This window comes from Pantherophis guttatus, chromosome 2 (genome assembly GCF_059756535.1).
Source record: "Pantherophis guttatus breed Tessera chromosome 2, ASM5975653v1, whole genome shotgun sequence".
In the NCBI taxonomy this organism is placed as follows: Eukaryota; Metazoa; Chordata; class Lepidosauria; order Squamata; family Colubridae; genus Pantherophis; species Pantherophis guttatus.
This window is the reverse complement of record NC_142064.1, coordinates 278,088,422-278,104,213: the sequence shown is the minus strand read 5'-3', so window position 1 is coordinate 278,104,213 and position 15,792 is coordinate 278,088,422. Positions and strand designations below refer to the sequence as shown.

Genomic DNA, 15,792 nt, shown 5'->3' with positions numbered 1-15,792 from the left:
TTTTCTTTCTTTTTCTTTCTCCCCCTGTCCTACTCTTCTCTTCCCATTCGGTGTCAGGGAAGCACGATCAGGTACAGGGGGGCTTCCACCCCTCCCCTCCCTTCTCCCCCAAAGCCTCCAAGCCCCTGCATCAATTGTGCCGTGACTTCTGGCTACCAGCATTTGCAGCCAGCAGATTGGCTGGCGGTGAACTGTCCCGTGCGCCCAAAAGCCTGGGGTGAACCGTATTTTGGCGAATGGGCTGTGGCAAAGGGCCTGGGATGGAGGGGCTGAGGCGCATGTGCCGGGGCGAAAGAATGGGGCTGGGCCAGCTGAGGAGAAACGCTTGTGGATAATAACGCAGAGGCGAACCCCTAGAAGAGAAAAGGCAGGGCCAAGGGTACGAGCCGAAAAGTCCCATTCCGCTGCAGAAGACCTTCAGTTTCTCCTTCCCTTTTATTGCCCTAAAGCCACAATTTCTCCTCTGGGCTGGGAGACAATTGCCTGGCCTTATAAACTCCCCATCCCATCTAGTGGTTTCTCCCTCAACTAAATTGCAGAGAGTCTGAACAAACGGTTCTGTCTGACTGAGGCGGAGGGGAAGCCTGAGAGTCAGAGAGAAAAATAATATATGTGTGTACTTTGCACAGGTATGTACCGCAAACCAGGCAGGTGACATGCCGGATTGTTGCTTAGCAGTGAGGTGTGAGTCTTGAAAAGGAGACACTGGAAAAGAATGAATGACGGCTGGGAAATTTGGGAAGCTTACAGTTTAAAGAAAGCCTCCCCCCCCACATCTCTCATGGAAGTGTCCACAGGAAAGCACAGGTGGGCAAACCCCTCATGGATGGAAGGAAAGGAAAGGTGAGGCCAGGGGTAGCTCAGCTGGCCCTTGGAAGGAGGCTGCAGGAGGCTGGTACTCAGTCAGGAAGGGGGGATTTCTTCCTGTGTGTAAGTTCCTTCCCAAGTGTAAGTGTAAGTTGTCAGGATTCGGTGTTATCTCAAATAAACTTCATTCTCAAACGCAAAGTCTTTGATGAACCTTTTCTTTATTTAAGAATTAACTACATCATTCCTGAACTCTTGGTGCAGTCAGAACTGGCATCTCCTTCCCAACTCCTCCCTTTCCGCTCTTTATTCCCCAATGTCTCATTGGCCATTGTGCAGATCCATCTCTCCATCCCAAGCCCTTTCCAGTCACAGGAATTCCCCCCTCCCTCTATCACCTAAGTAACGTTATCTACCAAGGAGCAGGAAACTAAGTGGAAGTTCATCTCAGCATTAAAGCAAGGCTTCTCTTTCTCTCATTCATGTCAGCGCTGGGGAAAATCATAAATTGGAACGCTGACATAAGTATCAGCATGGCAGGTCCACAAGAGCTCTGCCCTCCCCACACCTCCATGCTGAGGCCGACGCTGCAGGATAAATACCCAGAATCATGGAGCCCCTGCCTCTTTGCCACCCAAACCCCACCCACAGCCTTCATCTCCCTCCCCCACAGCAGCTTGCACCACGGCAACACTAGCCCCCAGTTGTGCTCTGAGAGAGCCTCACCGCGGCCTTCTCCCGCCTGGACCAAGGAACGGAGGGAATTGTTCTTCGTTCTTTTTCTTCGGGAGAGATGAGGTGCCGGGCCCGCCTCTGCTAAAATAGAGGCCACCCTTCGACAGGTAATCTTCGATTTACAATCCTCGTTTAGTGACTGTTTGCAGTTACAATGATACTGAAAAGGGGACATGATCAGTTTTCATACTTACGACCATTGCCACATCTCCACAATCATGTGATCAGAATTCAGATTTGGGGCTAACAGGATTCAGCTAAGAGATGAACCGAGTTTGGCCCAGATGATGTCCAAAACAAGGAGGAAGGAGGGTGCTGCCTCCATTTTGTTACATTTGTTTCTCTGCATTTTTGCAACTTCCAGGAGGGACCTTGAAGAGTATGGAAGGTTGAGCTCCTCTGCGGAATAGTTTTCCAGACGGAGTCAATGCAGGGAGTGAGAGAAAATGGAGGAACAGAGCGCAGCATCCACGGAGAAAGGATCTTGGAAATCACTTGTCTTCTTTGAGGTGTCATTTCTTGGCTGTGCCCTCTGGGGCCTCTGTACTGCACAGGATGACTGAGAGAAAAATGAGGAAGTGAACGCACCCGTTTGTCTGAGAGAATGTGCATTTTCTCTCCTCCCTTTACTTTCCTCTTCATCATCACCTCTGCCACAACCTAGACAGGCATGAAGGAAGCAGCGAAAGAAGAGAAAGATTTCTGGCTCTTCCCTGGAGGATCCTGGGTCAACCCAAAGGTGCTTTTTCTAAAAGACCTGGATTTTCTTGGTCTTTTCCTTAAAAACATTTCACTTCTCATCCAAGAAACTTCATCAGTTCTCCAGTTCTCAACTCTTGGATGAGAAATGTTTTCAAAGAAAAACCCCAAGAAAATCCAGTTGCCTTTTGAAAAATCACCTTTGGGACCACCATGAGCTGGATGATTGAGCATCTCCTCAGACATCCTGGCTCAACGTGGTCCACAGGAACTCTCAACGGACTCTGGATGTCCTGCTTGTGGAAGGATGCTATGGGGAGGGGAAAGGAGGAGGCAGAGGCCCAGGGTGGGACTTCCCGAGCCCTCAGGAAGAAGCCCCTCATCTGTGCCCCCTCCCCCGTGTAGTTAACTTCCACGAAGTCACTAACCACGGCTGTTCTCAGAAGCTCTGGAGATGAACATCTGCACCATCTCTCCATCCGTTGCCCTTTCATCCTTCAAAGAAGCCTCTCTTGGTGGTTTCAGGCTCTGAGGTTGGTTGCAGCACCAGCAGATGTGAAATTGTGGAGGTGTGTAAGTCAGGGGGAAAGGAGTACAGTACCCCAGGCAGTGCATGAAGCACAGGACACGAAAACGGTTCCCTCTGCCTCTCATACCCCATTCCTGGAAAAGTAAATCAACCAAAGAAAATATTATGGTTCCTGATATTGGACCTTTCCATTCCTTGGGGCTCTTTCAACCTCCAAGCACAGGGATTGTGGGGGGAGGCATTTTTCTAGCTTCCCAAGAAGGACAGCTAATCCCCGGGTTAGGAACATTCATTTAGCACCCATTTGAAGTTACGAGATAAGCGCCCCCTAGTGTTTTTGAGCAAGTCCCAAAATTAGGAATGTTGCAGCACCACAACAGTTGTTCGCCCTTAGGAATGACTGCAGGTCTGCAACATGCATCCTATCCCCCCATCCCCTCCCCCCCCCACTCCCCACAACTTACCTTACAAGATCTGTCTCCTCTCTGCTGCGGCTACTTTGCTTTCGAGGGAGAGGAGTTTTGAGGGAAGCTCCTCTTTTGCAGAGACCCCAGACCCCAGAAACTTTCATTCTCAGCGTGGCGCCTGTTCCCCCCCCAACTCCTTTCCACCACCACAGGGATGCTTCTCGCCGAGATGGAGATCTGAGGGAGACTGGAAGTTTGTGGGTCTGACCAGACCCCACTTGGAAAATCAGGTAGGTCCTACTTACATGCATGTTAACAAGTGCACTGAGGACCTTTCCAAGCAAAGGTAAAAATTGTTGATAAGGGGGCAACTGGATGGCAAGGACTTCAGCCAATGCCAGGCAGGAGGGGGGAGGACCCGGAGAAAGTCTGCAGGTCACTTCCCCGTTGGCTTCCTAATTGGCTTGAAACTATCTGTGTCCCTATTAGAGCCGGGCCTTGGCCTATTCAAAGAGCGGGTGGGGGCGGAAGGAGGGGAGGGGAAGAGAAGGAGAAGGGGAGGAGGGAAAGGAGAGGAGGGAAAGGGAGGGGAAGGAGGAGAGGTGAAGAGGAGGGGAGGAGGGAAAGGAGAGGAGAGAAAGGGAGGGAAAGGAGTGGGGGAAGGAAGGAGGAGAGGAGAAGGGGAGGAGAAGGGGAGGAGGGAAAGGAAGGGGGAGAAAGGAGGAGAGGAGAAGGGGAGGAGAAGGGAGGAGGGAAAGGAGAGGAGGGAAAGGGAGGGAAAGGAGTGGGGGTAGGAAGGAGGAGAGGAGAAGGGGAGGAGAAGGGGAGGAGGGAAAGGAGAGGAGAGAAAGGGAGGGAAAAGAGAGGGAAGGAAGGAGGAGAGGGGAAGAGAAGGAGGAGGGGAGGAGGGAAAGGAAGGGGGAGAAAGGAGGAGAGGAGAAGGGGAGGAGAAGGGAGGATGGAAAGGAGAGGAGGGAAAGGGAGGGAAAGGAGTGGGGGTAGGAAGGAGGAGAGGAGAAGGGGAGGAGAAGGGGAGGAGGGAAAGGAGAGGAGAGAAAGGGAGGGAAAGGAGTGGGGGTAGGAAGGAGGAGAGGAGAAGGGGAGGAGAAGGGGAGGAGGGAAAGGAGAGGAGAGAAAGGGAGGGAAAGGAGTGGGGGTAGGAAGGAGGAGAGGAGAAGGGGAGGAGAAGGGGAGGAGGGAAAGGAGAGGAGAGAAAGGGAGGGAAAGGAGAGGGGGAAGAGAAGAGGAGGAGGGGGGAAGGAGGGGAGGGGAAGAGAAGAAGAAGGAGAGGAGGGAAAGGTGAGGGAGGAGAAAGGAGGAGAGGGGAAGAGAAGGGGAGGAGGGAAAGGAGAGGAGGAAAAGGGAGGGAAAGGTGAGGGAGGAGAAAGGAGGAGAGGGGAAGAGAAGGGGAGGAGGGAAAGGAGAGGAGGAAAAGGGAGGGAAAGGTGAGGGAGGAGAAAGGAGGAGAGGGGAAGAGAAGGGGAGGAGGGAAAGGAGAGGAGGAAAAGGGAGGGAAAGGTGAGGGAGGAGAAAGGAGGAGAGGGGAAGAGAAGGGGAGGAGGGAAAGGAGAGGAGGAAAAGGGAGGGAAAGGAGAGGGGGAGGAAGGAGGGAAGGGGAAGAGGAGGAGAAGGGGAGGAGGGAAAGGAGAAGAGGGAGGGAAAGGAGTGGGGGAGGAAGGAGGAGAGGAAAAGGGGAGGAGGGAAAGGAATGAGGGGAAGAGAAGGAGAAGGGGAGGAGGGAAAGGAGAGGGGGAGGAAAGGAAGGGAAGAGAAGGAGAAGGGGAGGAGGGAAAGAAGAGGAGGGAGAGGGGAAGAGAAGGAGAAAGGGAGGAGGGAAAGGAGAGGAGGGAAAGGGAGGGAAAGGAGAGGGGGAGGAAGGAGGGAAGGGGAAGAGAAGGGGAGGAGGGAAAGGAGAAGAGGGAGGGAAAGGAATGAGGGGAAGAGAAGGAGAAGGGGAGGAGGGAAAGGAGAGGGGGAGGAAAGGAAGGGAAGAGAAGGAGAAGGGGAGGAGGGAAAGAAGAGGAGGGAGAGGGGAAGAGAAGGAGAAGGGGAGGAGGGAAAGGAGAGGAGGGAAAGGGAGGGAAAGGAGAGGGGGAGGAAGGAGGGAAGGGGAAGAGAAGGGGAGGAGGGAAAGGAGAAGAGGGAGGGAAAGGAATGAGGGGAAGAGAAGGAGAAGGGGAGGAGGGAAAGGAGAAGGGGGAGGGGGTGGGGAAGAGAAGGAGAAGGGGAGGAGGGAGAGAAGAGGAGGGAAAGGGAGGGAAAGGAGAGGGAGGAGGAAGGAGGAGAGGGGAAGAGAAGGGGAGGAGGGGGAGGGCAACATGTCTGAACTCTGCACTGTCTCTTTTCACTTTCAGTCTCTTTTCTATTTTCTCATTAATAGAAACGCAAATTGATTACAGATCGAGCACGGAGGTCTTTAAAGGAGGCTCAGCTTAACGCCAAGGGAGGAAGGAAGGAAGGGTTTCCTTCTGGGAAAAGAGCTGGGGAAGGAGGGAGAGGAAGAGAGAAGGATCCAAGCCAGGACCCCCCCCCCTTCCCTCTTTCCTCGCTCCCAGAAACTCACCGCAAAAGCCTCCCAGCACGAGAGGCCTCAGCGCCGCCGCGAGGGACAGGAGGGGTCCCTGGTGCAGCGGCATCGCCCTCCGAATAGGGAGGCCTTTGGCACCTGTAAGCAGGGCCGGATTTAGATGAAAAGAGGCCCTAGGCTATTCCACTTATGAGGCCCTTTCACCTATAGTGAAAGTGTCATTTTAATTTTGCTAACAATTTGAATGTAGGCCCCTCTTGATCTTGAGGCCCTAGGCTGAAGCCTAGTTAGCCTATAGGAAAATCCGGCCCTGCCTGTAAGCGGAGCCCCCCGGTTGCATCCAGCGACTGAAAGGATCACCAAGGACAGCCCCTCCCTCCCTCCCTCCGAGCTGGGCTGAAGTCTGCCGTCGGGTCCAGAGTCTGCGGGAGAGAAAGCGGTGCACGCCTTCCAGGGCCCTGGAGGAAGATCGCCCGGAGTGAGGCCAGATTCCCCCCTCGATCCTCCTCCAAAGGCCAAAGAGACTGGATCCCTCCGCAGCCTCTTCCCTTGGGAGGGAGCAAGTGGGGGAATCATCAGTTTTCAGCTCCGTTGGTTAATGAAGGTGCATTCTTGTGTTTATAATCAGAGGAAGGATTCCTGAAGAAAAGGGGGAGGGGGAGTGAAAGGATCCTGCGCGTGTCCCGTCCCCCCCGCCGGGCGCGGCCAAAGGTTGAAGAGCCTTGGTAGTACAGTGGTCTAAAGCACCCTGTTATTAACACAGCTGCCTGCAATTACTGCTGGTTCGAATCTCTCCAAGGCTCAAGGTTGACTCAGCCCTCCATCCTTTCTAAGGTAGGTGAAATGAGGACCCAGTTTGTGGGGGCAATAAGCTGACTTTGTATAAAATATACAAAAGTATGAAGGCTATTGCTTAGTGCATTGTAAGCCGCCCTGAGTCTCCGGAGAAGGGCGGCATATAAATCAAATTAAAAAAAAAAAAAGAGGGACCCAAACTCCTGGCGGATCACTCGCACTCGCTCTCTCCAGGATCCAGGCTCACTTTCTCCGCGCTCCACCTGCCAGACTGCTGCCTCCCTTCTTGACCGCGCTACGGACTTCCCGAGGCCGCCATCACAGAGGAAGGACCAGGAGCTCTGGAGCGTTGGCATCGTTGCCGCCCTTCAGTTTCCCCCACTCCGCCCTTCACGTCCCACCTCGATTCTAGGGTGGCAGCCTCGGGTTTTGCCACCCGAGTCTGGCCGCAGCCTTCTTGGTACCCGGAACGGGGAAAGCTAGCCCTTCATGCCAGCCTAGAGAAAAGGAGGAGGAGGGGGACGTGGGAGCAGGATTGAGGGGCTGCCGCCAAGAAGACGGGCGTCAATTTATTTCCCAAAGCACCAGAAGGCAGGATAAGAAACAAGGGATGGAAACTAATCAAGGAGAGAAGCAGCCTGGAATTAAGGAAAAACTTCCTAACAGTCAGGTTGTCACGAGTGTTTCCAGGATTGCTGTGGCTACCTGCCTACTCACAAACAGTATGGTTTCAATCAAGCCATCTCCTGTTTGCAATTACCTGCAAGCCTTCCCCACCCTAGTTAATTGCAGGTTAACTCCCCATATAAGCAAGGACCTTTTTGCTTGCTACTTGGACCTAAACGCTGTTTTAGGCCTAGATGCAAGAGCCCTTGCTGGAAGCTGCAAGCAGAGCTCAGTGCAACGTCGCAGATGGGAGGAGAAGCACAGATAAGGACTCCAGACGCTGTTGCAGAGAAACTCCTACGGATGCTTGCCTTTTGCTGTTTTGAAGCATGCAAGCTATTTATTGGGACTGCTGTTGCTGGACATTCTTCCTCCCACACACTTCAAGCTACGTTTGCTGTTTGAACTGTTTTTACTTCAGGTGACTTTTAACTGTGAAGTTTGTGCTGCTGCCCTTCTACTGCCTCGATGATGTATCGACACCGAAGCTGCTTATCTTCATGTTAGCTTTATTCTCTTGTGAACTGTTTCGGTATTGTGGAGAGGAATCTAGGGAGATAGCCTCGCTTCACATAACCAAGATAAGACTTTGTTTTTAATGTGCTTTCTTAAAGACATAGTGCTTTTTAAATGTTTTAAAGTAAATTATATTTTTACACAAGACGCCTCTGTCAAATTTATTTCAGTCTCACTGTGTTTGCTCATGAGCTGGTTCACGGTCCGGGGTACCCCTCAACCCCACTTCCTAACAGAGGTCAATTAACCAGTGGGACAGCTGGCCTTCAGAGGTTGTGGGGGATTCATCCCTGGAGGTTTTTCAGAAGAGACTGGGCAGCTACTTGTCTGGAAGGCACAGGTTCTCCTGCTCCGGTTGGACTAGAACAGGGTTCCCAACCTGTGAAACTGGGTCGTGGCCCACGGGGCGGGACAGGCGTCTGCATGTGGCCCCACTCGCGTGAGCATGGCCACAAACATTGCGGGCCCTCCCGCACAAGCGCACTTGCCCCTCCCACAAAATCATCCCTTCTCCCCTGGGCCTTTACGGAGATGATGGATATCGCAGCTTTGAAAAGATAAATGGGGCCTTTCACGCAATGGGTGGAGGGCCTGATAGCACTCGACAGGTGAGACAGGTGAGTGGATGGTCTGCATGCGTAGACTTGTAGGGACAAATATAATGAAACGTAAGACTTGTTTTTACAAAATATGTTCAAAATAAGCATGACTAAATATGTACACTTCCTTGTTGTATTTTTCCTTTCTGTATGTCTCTATATGGTTTTTCTTCTTTCCTTTGGATGGGTGGATAAAAATCAATGACTTTTTTAAAAAAATCAAAAAAATTGAATTTATTTTAATAAAAAACTTTTGGGGTAAAAATCTATCGTAAAATAGTTTTCTATTTAAGATACATAAATAATTTAGTTTATTCAGCATGAAATGGAGCTTAGTTATGTAGCACGAGGCTGTATATTCTGCAACACTGGGACTATCGGTGAGTCAACAATGGGTCAAAGGAGTAGCAGAGATGACAGTTGCTCTTTAAAAATTATGATTTAAATTGGGTTGATTTAAATCAAGCCTTTTTAGTAGTGATTTAAATCATGATTTAAATCAACTCGATTTAAATCAAATCCACCCTGGTATTTATCATGACAAGCTGGAATTTGCTAATCATTCAGACCTGAGACTTTAAAAAGAAAAACAAGATGTTGGACCTGAAGAACTCTTCAAAGCTCTTAGGCTGCTGGTTGCCCCTGGACACTGACTAGAGCAGGGGTCTCCAACCTTGGCAACTTTAAGACTTGTGGACTTCAACTCCCAGAATTCCTCAGCCAAGGAATAGTCTTAAAGTTGCCAAGGTTGGAGACTCCTGCTCTAGTGCGGTGCTTCTCATCCTTGGCAACTTTCAGCCAGGTGGACCACACCTGCCCCCAGAATTCCCCACCGAGAAAGAAAGGGTGTCCCTCCTGGAAACACCCTGGCGAAATGGCAGCTGTATAATTCTGTCTGTCTGTGAGGGGGAGGGGATTTCAGTCCAAAGCCCCCTGACTTTCCCCAAAACTTCTTCATGCTCTGAGTGGGGCATCAAAGAAAACAACAGCCTTTTCTTAGGGGCCTGCCCCCCACCTACAAACACTCTGCTGCACCCCGCACTCCCCCCCCCACAACGCATCAGGTCTTCCAGGCACTTCAGATTGTAAAAAAACAACAACACATTTCTTCTGATTCTTGCCCCCCCCCCAACAATCCTGTGAGGTAGGCAGAGGTGAGAAGTACCCTTCCTGGGCTGAGGGTGAGAGGCGAGGCTCCCGGAGACCGAATGGTCGCAGGGCTGCCTTGGCGGAGTCTGCTGTCCAGGACCGAAGAAGGAGCCGATGGCCGGAGACGAGAGAGGGAGGCAAGGACTGTCATTTGGCATCCGGTGGCTGATGACCGCCCCAACGAGGGTTAAGAGAGGCGGGGCAGAGTCTCATTATATTGTGCAAGGATGCTATGGGACGATAATAGTTTCTTTACTGCAGAAAAGGCAGTGGCTTCCTTCCGTCCCCAGGTCCACTTCGCCTTCTTTTCTAGCAGTCGGTGTGGCGGCTCAGCTACTGTCGCCTTCTGTGGCAGAAAAATACGATAAAAGTTTAATGGGCCTAGAAATGCCTGGAGTTCTGTCTGATTCTTTGGGGTGGGGGCTTCCTGTATGGCCTTGACGTTTGGCTTTTGGTAGGATGTATCCGGGGGTGGGTTTCAATTTTTTTTACTACCGGTTCTGTGGGTGTGGCAGGGGAAGGATACTGTAAAATCTCCATTCCCACCCCACTCCAGGGGAAGGTTACCGCAAAATCCCATTTCTTCCCAATCTGCTGGGACTTGGGAGGCAGAGAATAGATGGGGGCGGGGTCAGTCAGAATTTTTACTACCGGTTCTCTGAACTACTCAAAATTCTCACTACCGGTTCTGCAGAACTGGTCTAAACCTGCTGAAACCCACCTCTGGGTGTATCCCTGAGCCGTCAATTAAATATCCCAGAAATTCGACTTGTGGCATGGCTATCTGGCATTTTTCCTTTTTTAACCTAAAGTCCGGGCTTCTCGAAACCGACTCAGGACTCTCCTTAGTGGGTGGATGAGATCTTCTTTAACACGAGAACATCATCAAAGTAAGACACCAACCCCGGAATGCCCTGTAGGAGACGTTCCATTATACCAGAGGTCTTCAAACTTGGCCGCTTTAAGACTTGTGGACTTCAACTCCCAGAATTCTCCAGCCAGCTATGCAAATGCTGGCTGGAGAATTCTGGGAGTTGAAGTCCACAAGTCTTAAAGCGGCCAAGTTTGAGGACCCCTGCATTATACTTTGAAAGAGCCCTGGTGCCACGCTTACACCAAATTGCAGCTGGCGGCATTTAAATGCCCCTCTGTGTGTTACAATAGTGCAGCGGTTCTTAACCTGGGGGTCGCGACCCCTTTGGGGGTCGAACGGCCATTTCACAGGGGTCGCCAAAGCCCTCTCTCGCCCCCCCCATGTCTTCACTCACCCTCACCCTCTGCCTCTGTTGGATCACCGTTCGCCTACCCCGCCCACTCCCAATCTATTGCTGCCTCCTGAGTCCCAGCTGATGGCTAGAGGGAACAAACCATTTAAATTCTTGCCGCGGGGCTTCAAAGGGCCACACTACAACTGATCAGTGTTAAAAGAAAACAAACGAGAAGACCGGTGCCTGCAAAAATAGAAAAGAACAGCCCCTTTCAGCTTTAGCATAGGTTAATTACCATAAATTGATTTGATCAGACTCTGGACTCTCAGCTGATTTGCTCTCAGCTGTTTTGCGGAGGGCTCTGTTGCTAGCTGCAAAGAGAGGAGCAGATTTTTTTCCCCCTAGCTATGCTGAAAAAACGAAACTGAAAGTAAAGCAGGGTCTTTGCTGCAACGTGACAAAATGAGGCAGAGAGAGATTTCTATTTCTTTTTCTTTTTCCTCACCAAAAAAGGTAGGTGCAAAACTGCAACAATGGGAAATTTAGGGCAAAAGAGGAGGTTCAAGATTTTAAAACACAAAAGAAAAAAAGCTCTATTTAACTAGGGAATTGTAATAATTGAGATACTATTAATTGTATATTGTGTTGAAAGCAGAAATGGTTAAGTTGTGGTTTGGAGGAATATATGGGGGAAATTATTTGGTTTATTATTATTGGTAAATATAATTAATTGATTTGTAAGAAATTGGATTGCATGGAAATAATTGGAATATTCATGTTCATATTGATTGATATACAAAAAAGAAAGTTATATAACTAATTGATTTATATTAAAATGTTGAATTTGTATTAAACAACTGTATTACATAATTACATAATTAACCAATGTGAGGATGGATATAAAAATAGATGACAATGGGAAGGGGTATATTATAGAATAGAAGGGAAAAATTGAATTTGATTAAGATTAGAGATGAGGATGAAGGGTAATATTGGTTTTTTAAAAAAGTAGATGAGGAATAAATATGGCAAAAAGAAAATATAGAAATGTAAATTTAATTGAAATAACTAAACACTCGTTAAATTTGTGAACCGGCCAAATACTCTGTTCAAAGAAAATATATTGTATGTTTGTATGTGTGTTTCTAATTATTGCTATTTATTCATATTTGTTCTCTTTTATTCTTTAAAGTTTAACAATTCATTCTTTATCTTAATATCTTTATATTTGTTTCGGGTTGGTTTTCTTCCCTTTCATCTTTTTTATTGTACAGCAATCTTTCTCCTCAAACCTACCACCTCTCTTTTTTCTTTCCTTCTTACTTTCTCTTCCCCCCCCTTCTTCTCCTTCCTACTTCCTCTTCCTTTCTCCTTCTCCTCCTCTCTTCCTCCCTCTGTTACCCTCACTCCTACTCTAATTTCCCTTCCCTTCCTTCCTCCCTCTCTATTGCTGTATCCTTTTATGCATATGGACTACTCAGAGGGCTGAAAGAGTTATTTTTGACTGGTCCCCACACTTTTGACCAGTCCTCGAACTTACGACTGTCCTCACATTTTACGTTTTTGCCCTATCTTGTCACCATAGTGAAGAGAAGCAGTTGTGAAATGAGTGACACAGTTGTTAAGAATGCTACAATGGGCATGGTGACCAGTCATAAATGCGAAGACCGGTCAAAAGTGCGAGGACCTGTCAGAAATCACTTTTTTCAGCCCTCTGGGTAGTCCTTTTGTGCACAGGGACTACTCAGAGGGCTGAAAAAGTTATTTTTGACTGGTCCTCGCACTTTTGACCAGTCCTCAAATTTACAACTGTCCTCACATTTTACATTTTTTGCCCTATCTTATCACCATGGTGAAGAGAAGCAGTTGTGAAATGAGTGACATGGTTGTTAAGAATGCTGCACTGGCATAAATGTGAGGATGGTCATAAGTGTGAGGACCAGTCAAAAGTGCGAGGACCTGTCAGAAATGACTTTTTTCAGCCCTCTGAGTAGTCCCTATACACATAGCCATGGCCACCCGGTCACATGACCAGCTAGCCACGCCCACCCAGTCACATGACCTCCAAGCCACGCCCACAAAATAAGCCACGCCCACAGAACCGATAGTAAAAAAATTTAAAACCCACCCCTGGTTGGGGGTCACCACAACATGAGGAACTGTATTAATGGCTCGCGGCATTAGGAAGGTTGAGAACCACTGCAATAGTAGCATCGTCCACTGGCAGTTGCTGATATGCTTGAGCTAAATCGAGTTTTGCAAAAGTTTTGCCCTTTCCTAAGGAGTGCAATAAATGCTGAACGACTGGCACAGGGTAGGCACTCTGTTGTAATGCCTTATTGAGGCCTCCCATTTAGCGTGATCAACCGGCTCCAGAACCCCCCGGGGAATGATGTGGCCTAAAGGCGGAGCTCTTGCCTCACAATCAGGAGGTTGTGAGTTTGATCCTAGGTAGAGGCAGATGTAGGATCTTCTGCTTGGGCAGGGGGTTGGACTAGATGACCTGCAAGGTCCCTTCCTGTTAAAATTGATGGTCTATCTGGGGCCGGAGAGCAAAAGGGACCCTCCCCAACGTTTCATTCAGGTGGGGACGACTTTGGGGTCTAGGGTGAAAGAGATGGGTTTCCCCATGTACTTGCCCAAACTCCCGTTGAAGACGTCCGCGAATTCCTTGGTCAGCTCCTTGATGCTGTCATCTTGGAAGGACAGTCCTAAACCCAGAGCGTTGAACCATTCCAGTCCAAGCAGGCTTGGCCGGTCCTCTTTCACCACCGTCAACTGCAAAGGTCCGTCAAAATCATTGAATTTCACTTGGAAGGATCCCCTCCCTATGACGGGGATGTGGTATCCTTGATAGGTCTTTAAAAGTACCTTCTGAGGCGTCAATTGTTTCTTTGCCAGTTCCGGAACCGCCACCTTTATGGTTTTCCAGGACACGATGGTCATGCACGAACTCGTGACCACCTCCATGTCGCACGGAGACCCTTCGATGAGAACGGTGACGTGGATTTTCTTTAAGGGATGCTCGCAGGGATGTGCGCTGATGTACCCTATGGTCGTTTGGGGTGTTTCTCTTCTCTTGGGCTTTGGAAACTGCGCTTTTCGGAAGCCCATTTGTGTTGCAGGCTGCCGCTGGCGGCGCAGGGCAGGTTGGCTGGCACGGCAAGCCCTCGCTATGTGCCCCTTCCGCTCGCATCTTTGGCAAATGGCATCTTGGAATCTGCAGCCCGCTTTGGGGTGATCGCCCCCGCATCTGGCACAAAAAGGCGGCCTTTCTCCCGTCTCCAGATTTCCCGTCTTTCTTTCGAAATGCTGGATTTCATCGCCCTCATCTGTTGAGTCTTCGTTTGCTCTGGCTTCTTCGAGCACCATTTTAAACGTGAGGTTAGGCTTTGCCAGTAATCTTCTCTGCAGTCTGCGGTCCCTCAATCCCAAAACAAGCCTCTCTAGCATCGCTTCCTCTGGATTTCTGTACTCGCAATGAGCTGCGGCTTTTCGTAGTGCGGCGACGTATTGATCGACCGTCTCCCCTTCCTCTTGACTCCTGCGCCAAAATTCAAATCTGCTCACCATCCTTGACGGTACGGGTGCATAATGGGCTCGTAGCGTTTCCTGGAGCGTTGCCCACGGTACCTTCTGCACCTCGGCTGGTTCCGAGAGCGCTTGAGCCATCTCGAAGACTTCGGGTCCGCAGTGGCATAGGAAAAACGCCCTCTTCCTATTGTCCGGCAGAGCCGATAGATCATTTGCTTCCAGGAAGCCATTGAATCGCAGCATATATGATTTCCAACTCTCCCTAGCTGGGCTGAATGGAGCTGGTGGGGCGAGCGTGGTCATTTTGGGGGAAAAAAGCCGATGCAAATTCTCAACTTGCTGCAATGATGGCCGATGCCGTGTGGATGCCCGGCTCAGCTCAGCTCCTCTGTCCTTTTTCCTCTTTGCATCCCACCTTCCTTGCCAGCGTTAAATGGAGGACGGACTGAAGAGGCGGGACTCCGTCTGGGGACTCCAGCTCTTCACTGAGTCGATTGGTTCAGCGGGCTCTTTGCCTGGCATTCTAACCAGTGAGGTTGCTCCATTTTCCCGCCTTTCGTGTGAACCAATGATTCACTCAGGTCCGCCTTCCAAGCGGGAAAGCAACCTTAGTAAGGTTGTTTTCCCGCTTGGAAGGCGGACCTGAGTGAAGCCTTGGCTTCGCTCCCTATTAACATATTTGCAAGGTCCGCCTTTTCTCCGGAGGGAACCCAAAGGAAGGCGCAGCAACCAGGCAGGCGCTCCGGGGCTCCCGGTTCTTGCCCTGCGGCCTCGGTGTGGAGGCGGAGGCTGCAGAGGGAGAAAACCGCTCCCCCCCCACCCCCAGCTCGGGCAAGGAGGGAAGCAGCGCCGGGCTGGGCGTCGGAGTTGCGGGGAGGCTCCAAGCAAAGACGGAGAGGAGACCGGAGAGAGCGAGCGGGGAGGGTCCGGACCTTCAGGCTTTGGCCGTGCCCGGCGGGAGTGACGGGGAAGGGATCTCCTTCCTTCAGCCACCCCCCACCCCCCACCCTTGAAAAGAATCCTACGTCAGGACAAATGGATCGATCCTTTTTTTTCTACAGGAGAGAGTTTGGCAGGTCGAATTGGAGCTGTTTTGAAAAAAAAGGGGGGGGAGCCCCAAACTTCGATTGCTGAAAAATACTTCTCAGTATAAAATTGGGGGGTATCTATGTGGTGTCTGTTCTTTTTTTATATCTACATTTCTTTTTGTTCTTGTTTCCTTTCGTTTTGGATTTTGCATTTTAACTTTCGAAATAAAATATAATTATTGGGGGGAGGGACTCCGAATATATCGATAATTCTTTCATTAGCACCAAAGGGACTCGATAATTTTTGCTGCTTTTCGCAGGGGGGGGGGAGGGAGAGAGTCTGTCCAGGTGCCAAAAATTTTTTTTCCTTCCCAGAAGGTGGAGATAATGTGAATGATGTAGGAATAGTACAGGGTCAGCTATATGAACACTGAAGGACCCTCTTTATTCACATTATTATAAGAAAGAAATGTGCTTGTTTAGAGATTACACTAAATCAGCTAAATTCCATTCTTGGTAATATATATCTTCTGAGGGGCCTAGTTGTCAAAAATGCAAGGACATCCATATGAAACAAAAGTTACTTATTATCC

At 49.8% G+C, this 15,792-nt stretch overlaps 1 protein-coding gene and 1 long non-coding RNA gene across 2 annotated transcripts; both read right to left on the bottom strand.

Annotated features, from left to right (window-relative positions):
* On the bottom strand, positions 1 to 4,395 carry LOC148115970 (uncharacterized). The gene is made up of 2 exons (XR_015731816.1): positions 3,235 to 4,395; positions 1 to 2,101 (listed from the first exon to the last, which is right to left on the bottom strand). It is a non-coding gene; the product is annotated as an uncharacterized LOC148115970 (long non-coding RNA).
* Positions 4,396 to 8,486: 4,091 nt separating this feature from the next.
* LOC148115969 (uncharacterized) lies at positions 8,487 to 14,704 on the bottom strand. Its single transcript, XM_087884600.1, has 2 exons — positions 13,277 to 14,704; positions 8,487 to 9,775 (listed from the first exon to the last, which is right to left on the bottom strand). The coding sequence occupies exons 1-2, from the start codon at positions 14,472 to 14,474 to the stop codon at positions 9,759 to 9,761; spliced, it is 1,215 nt and encodes a 404-aa protein (XP_087740726.1). The 5' UTR covers positions 14,475 to 14,704; the 3' UTR covers positions 8,487 to 9,758.
* Between the last annotated feature and the right edge of the window lie 1,088 nt (positions 14,705 to 15,792).

Bases quoted from the DNA above. Each gene is read 5' to 3' on its own strand.
- LOC148115969 (XM_087884600.1), bottom strand. From the start codon at position 14,474: ATGACCACGCTCGCCCCACCAGCTCCATTCAGCCCAGCTAGGGAGAGT.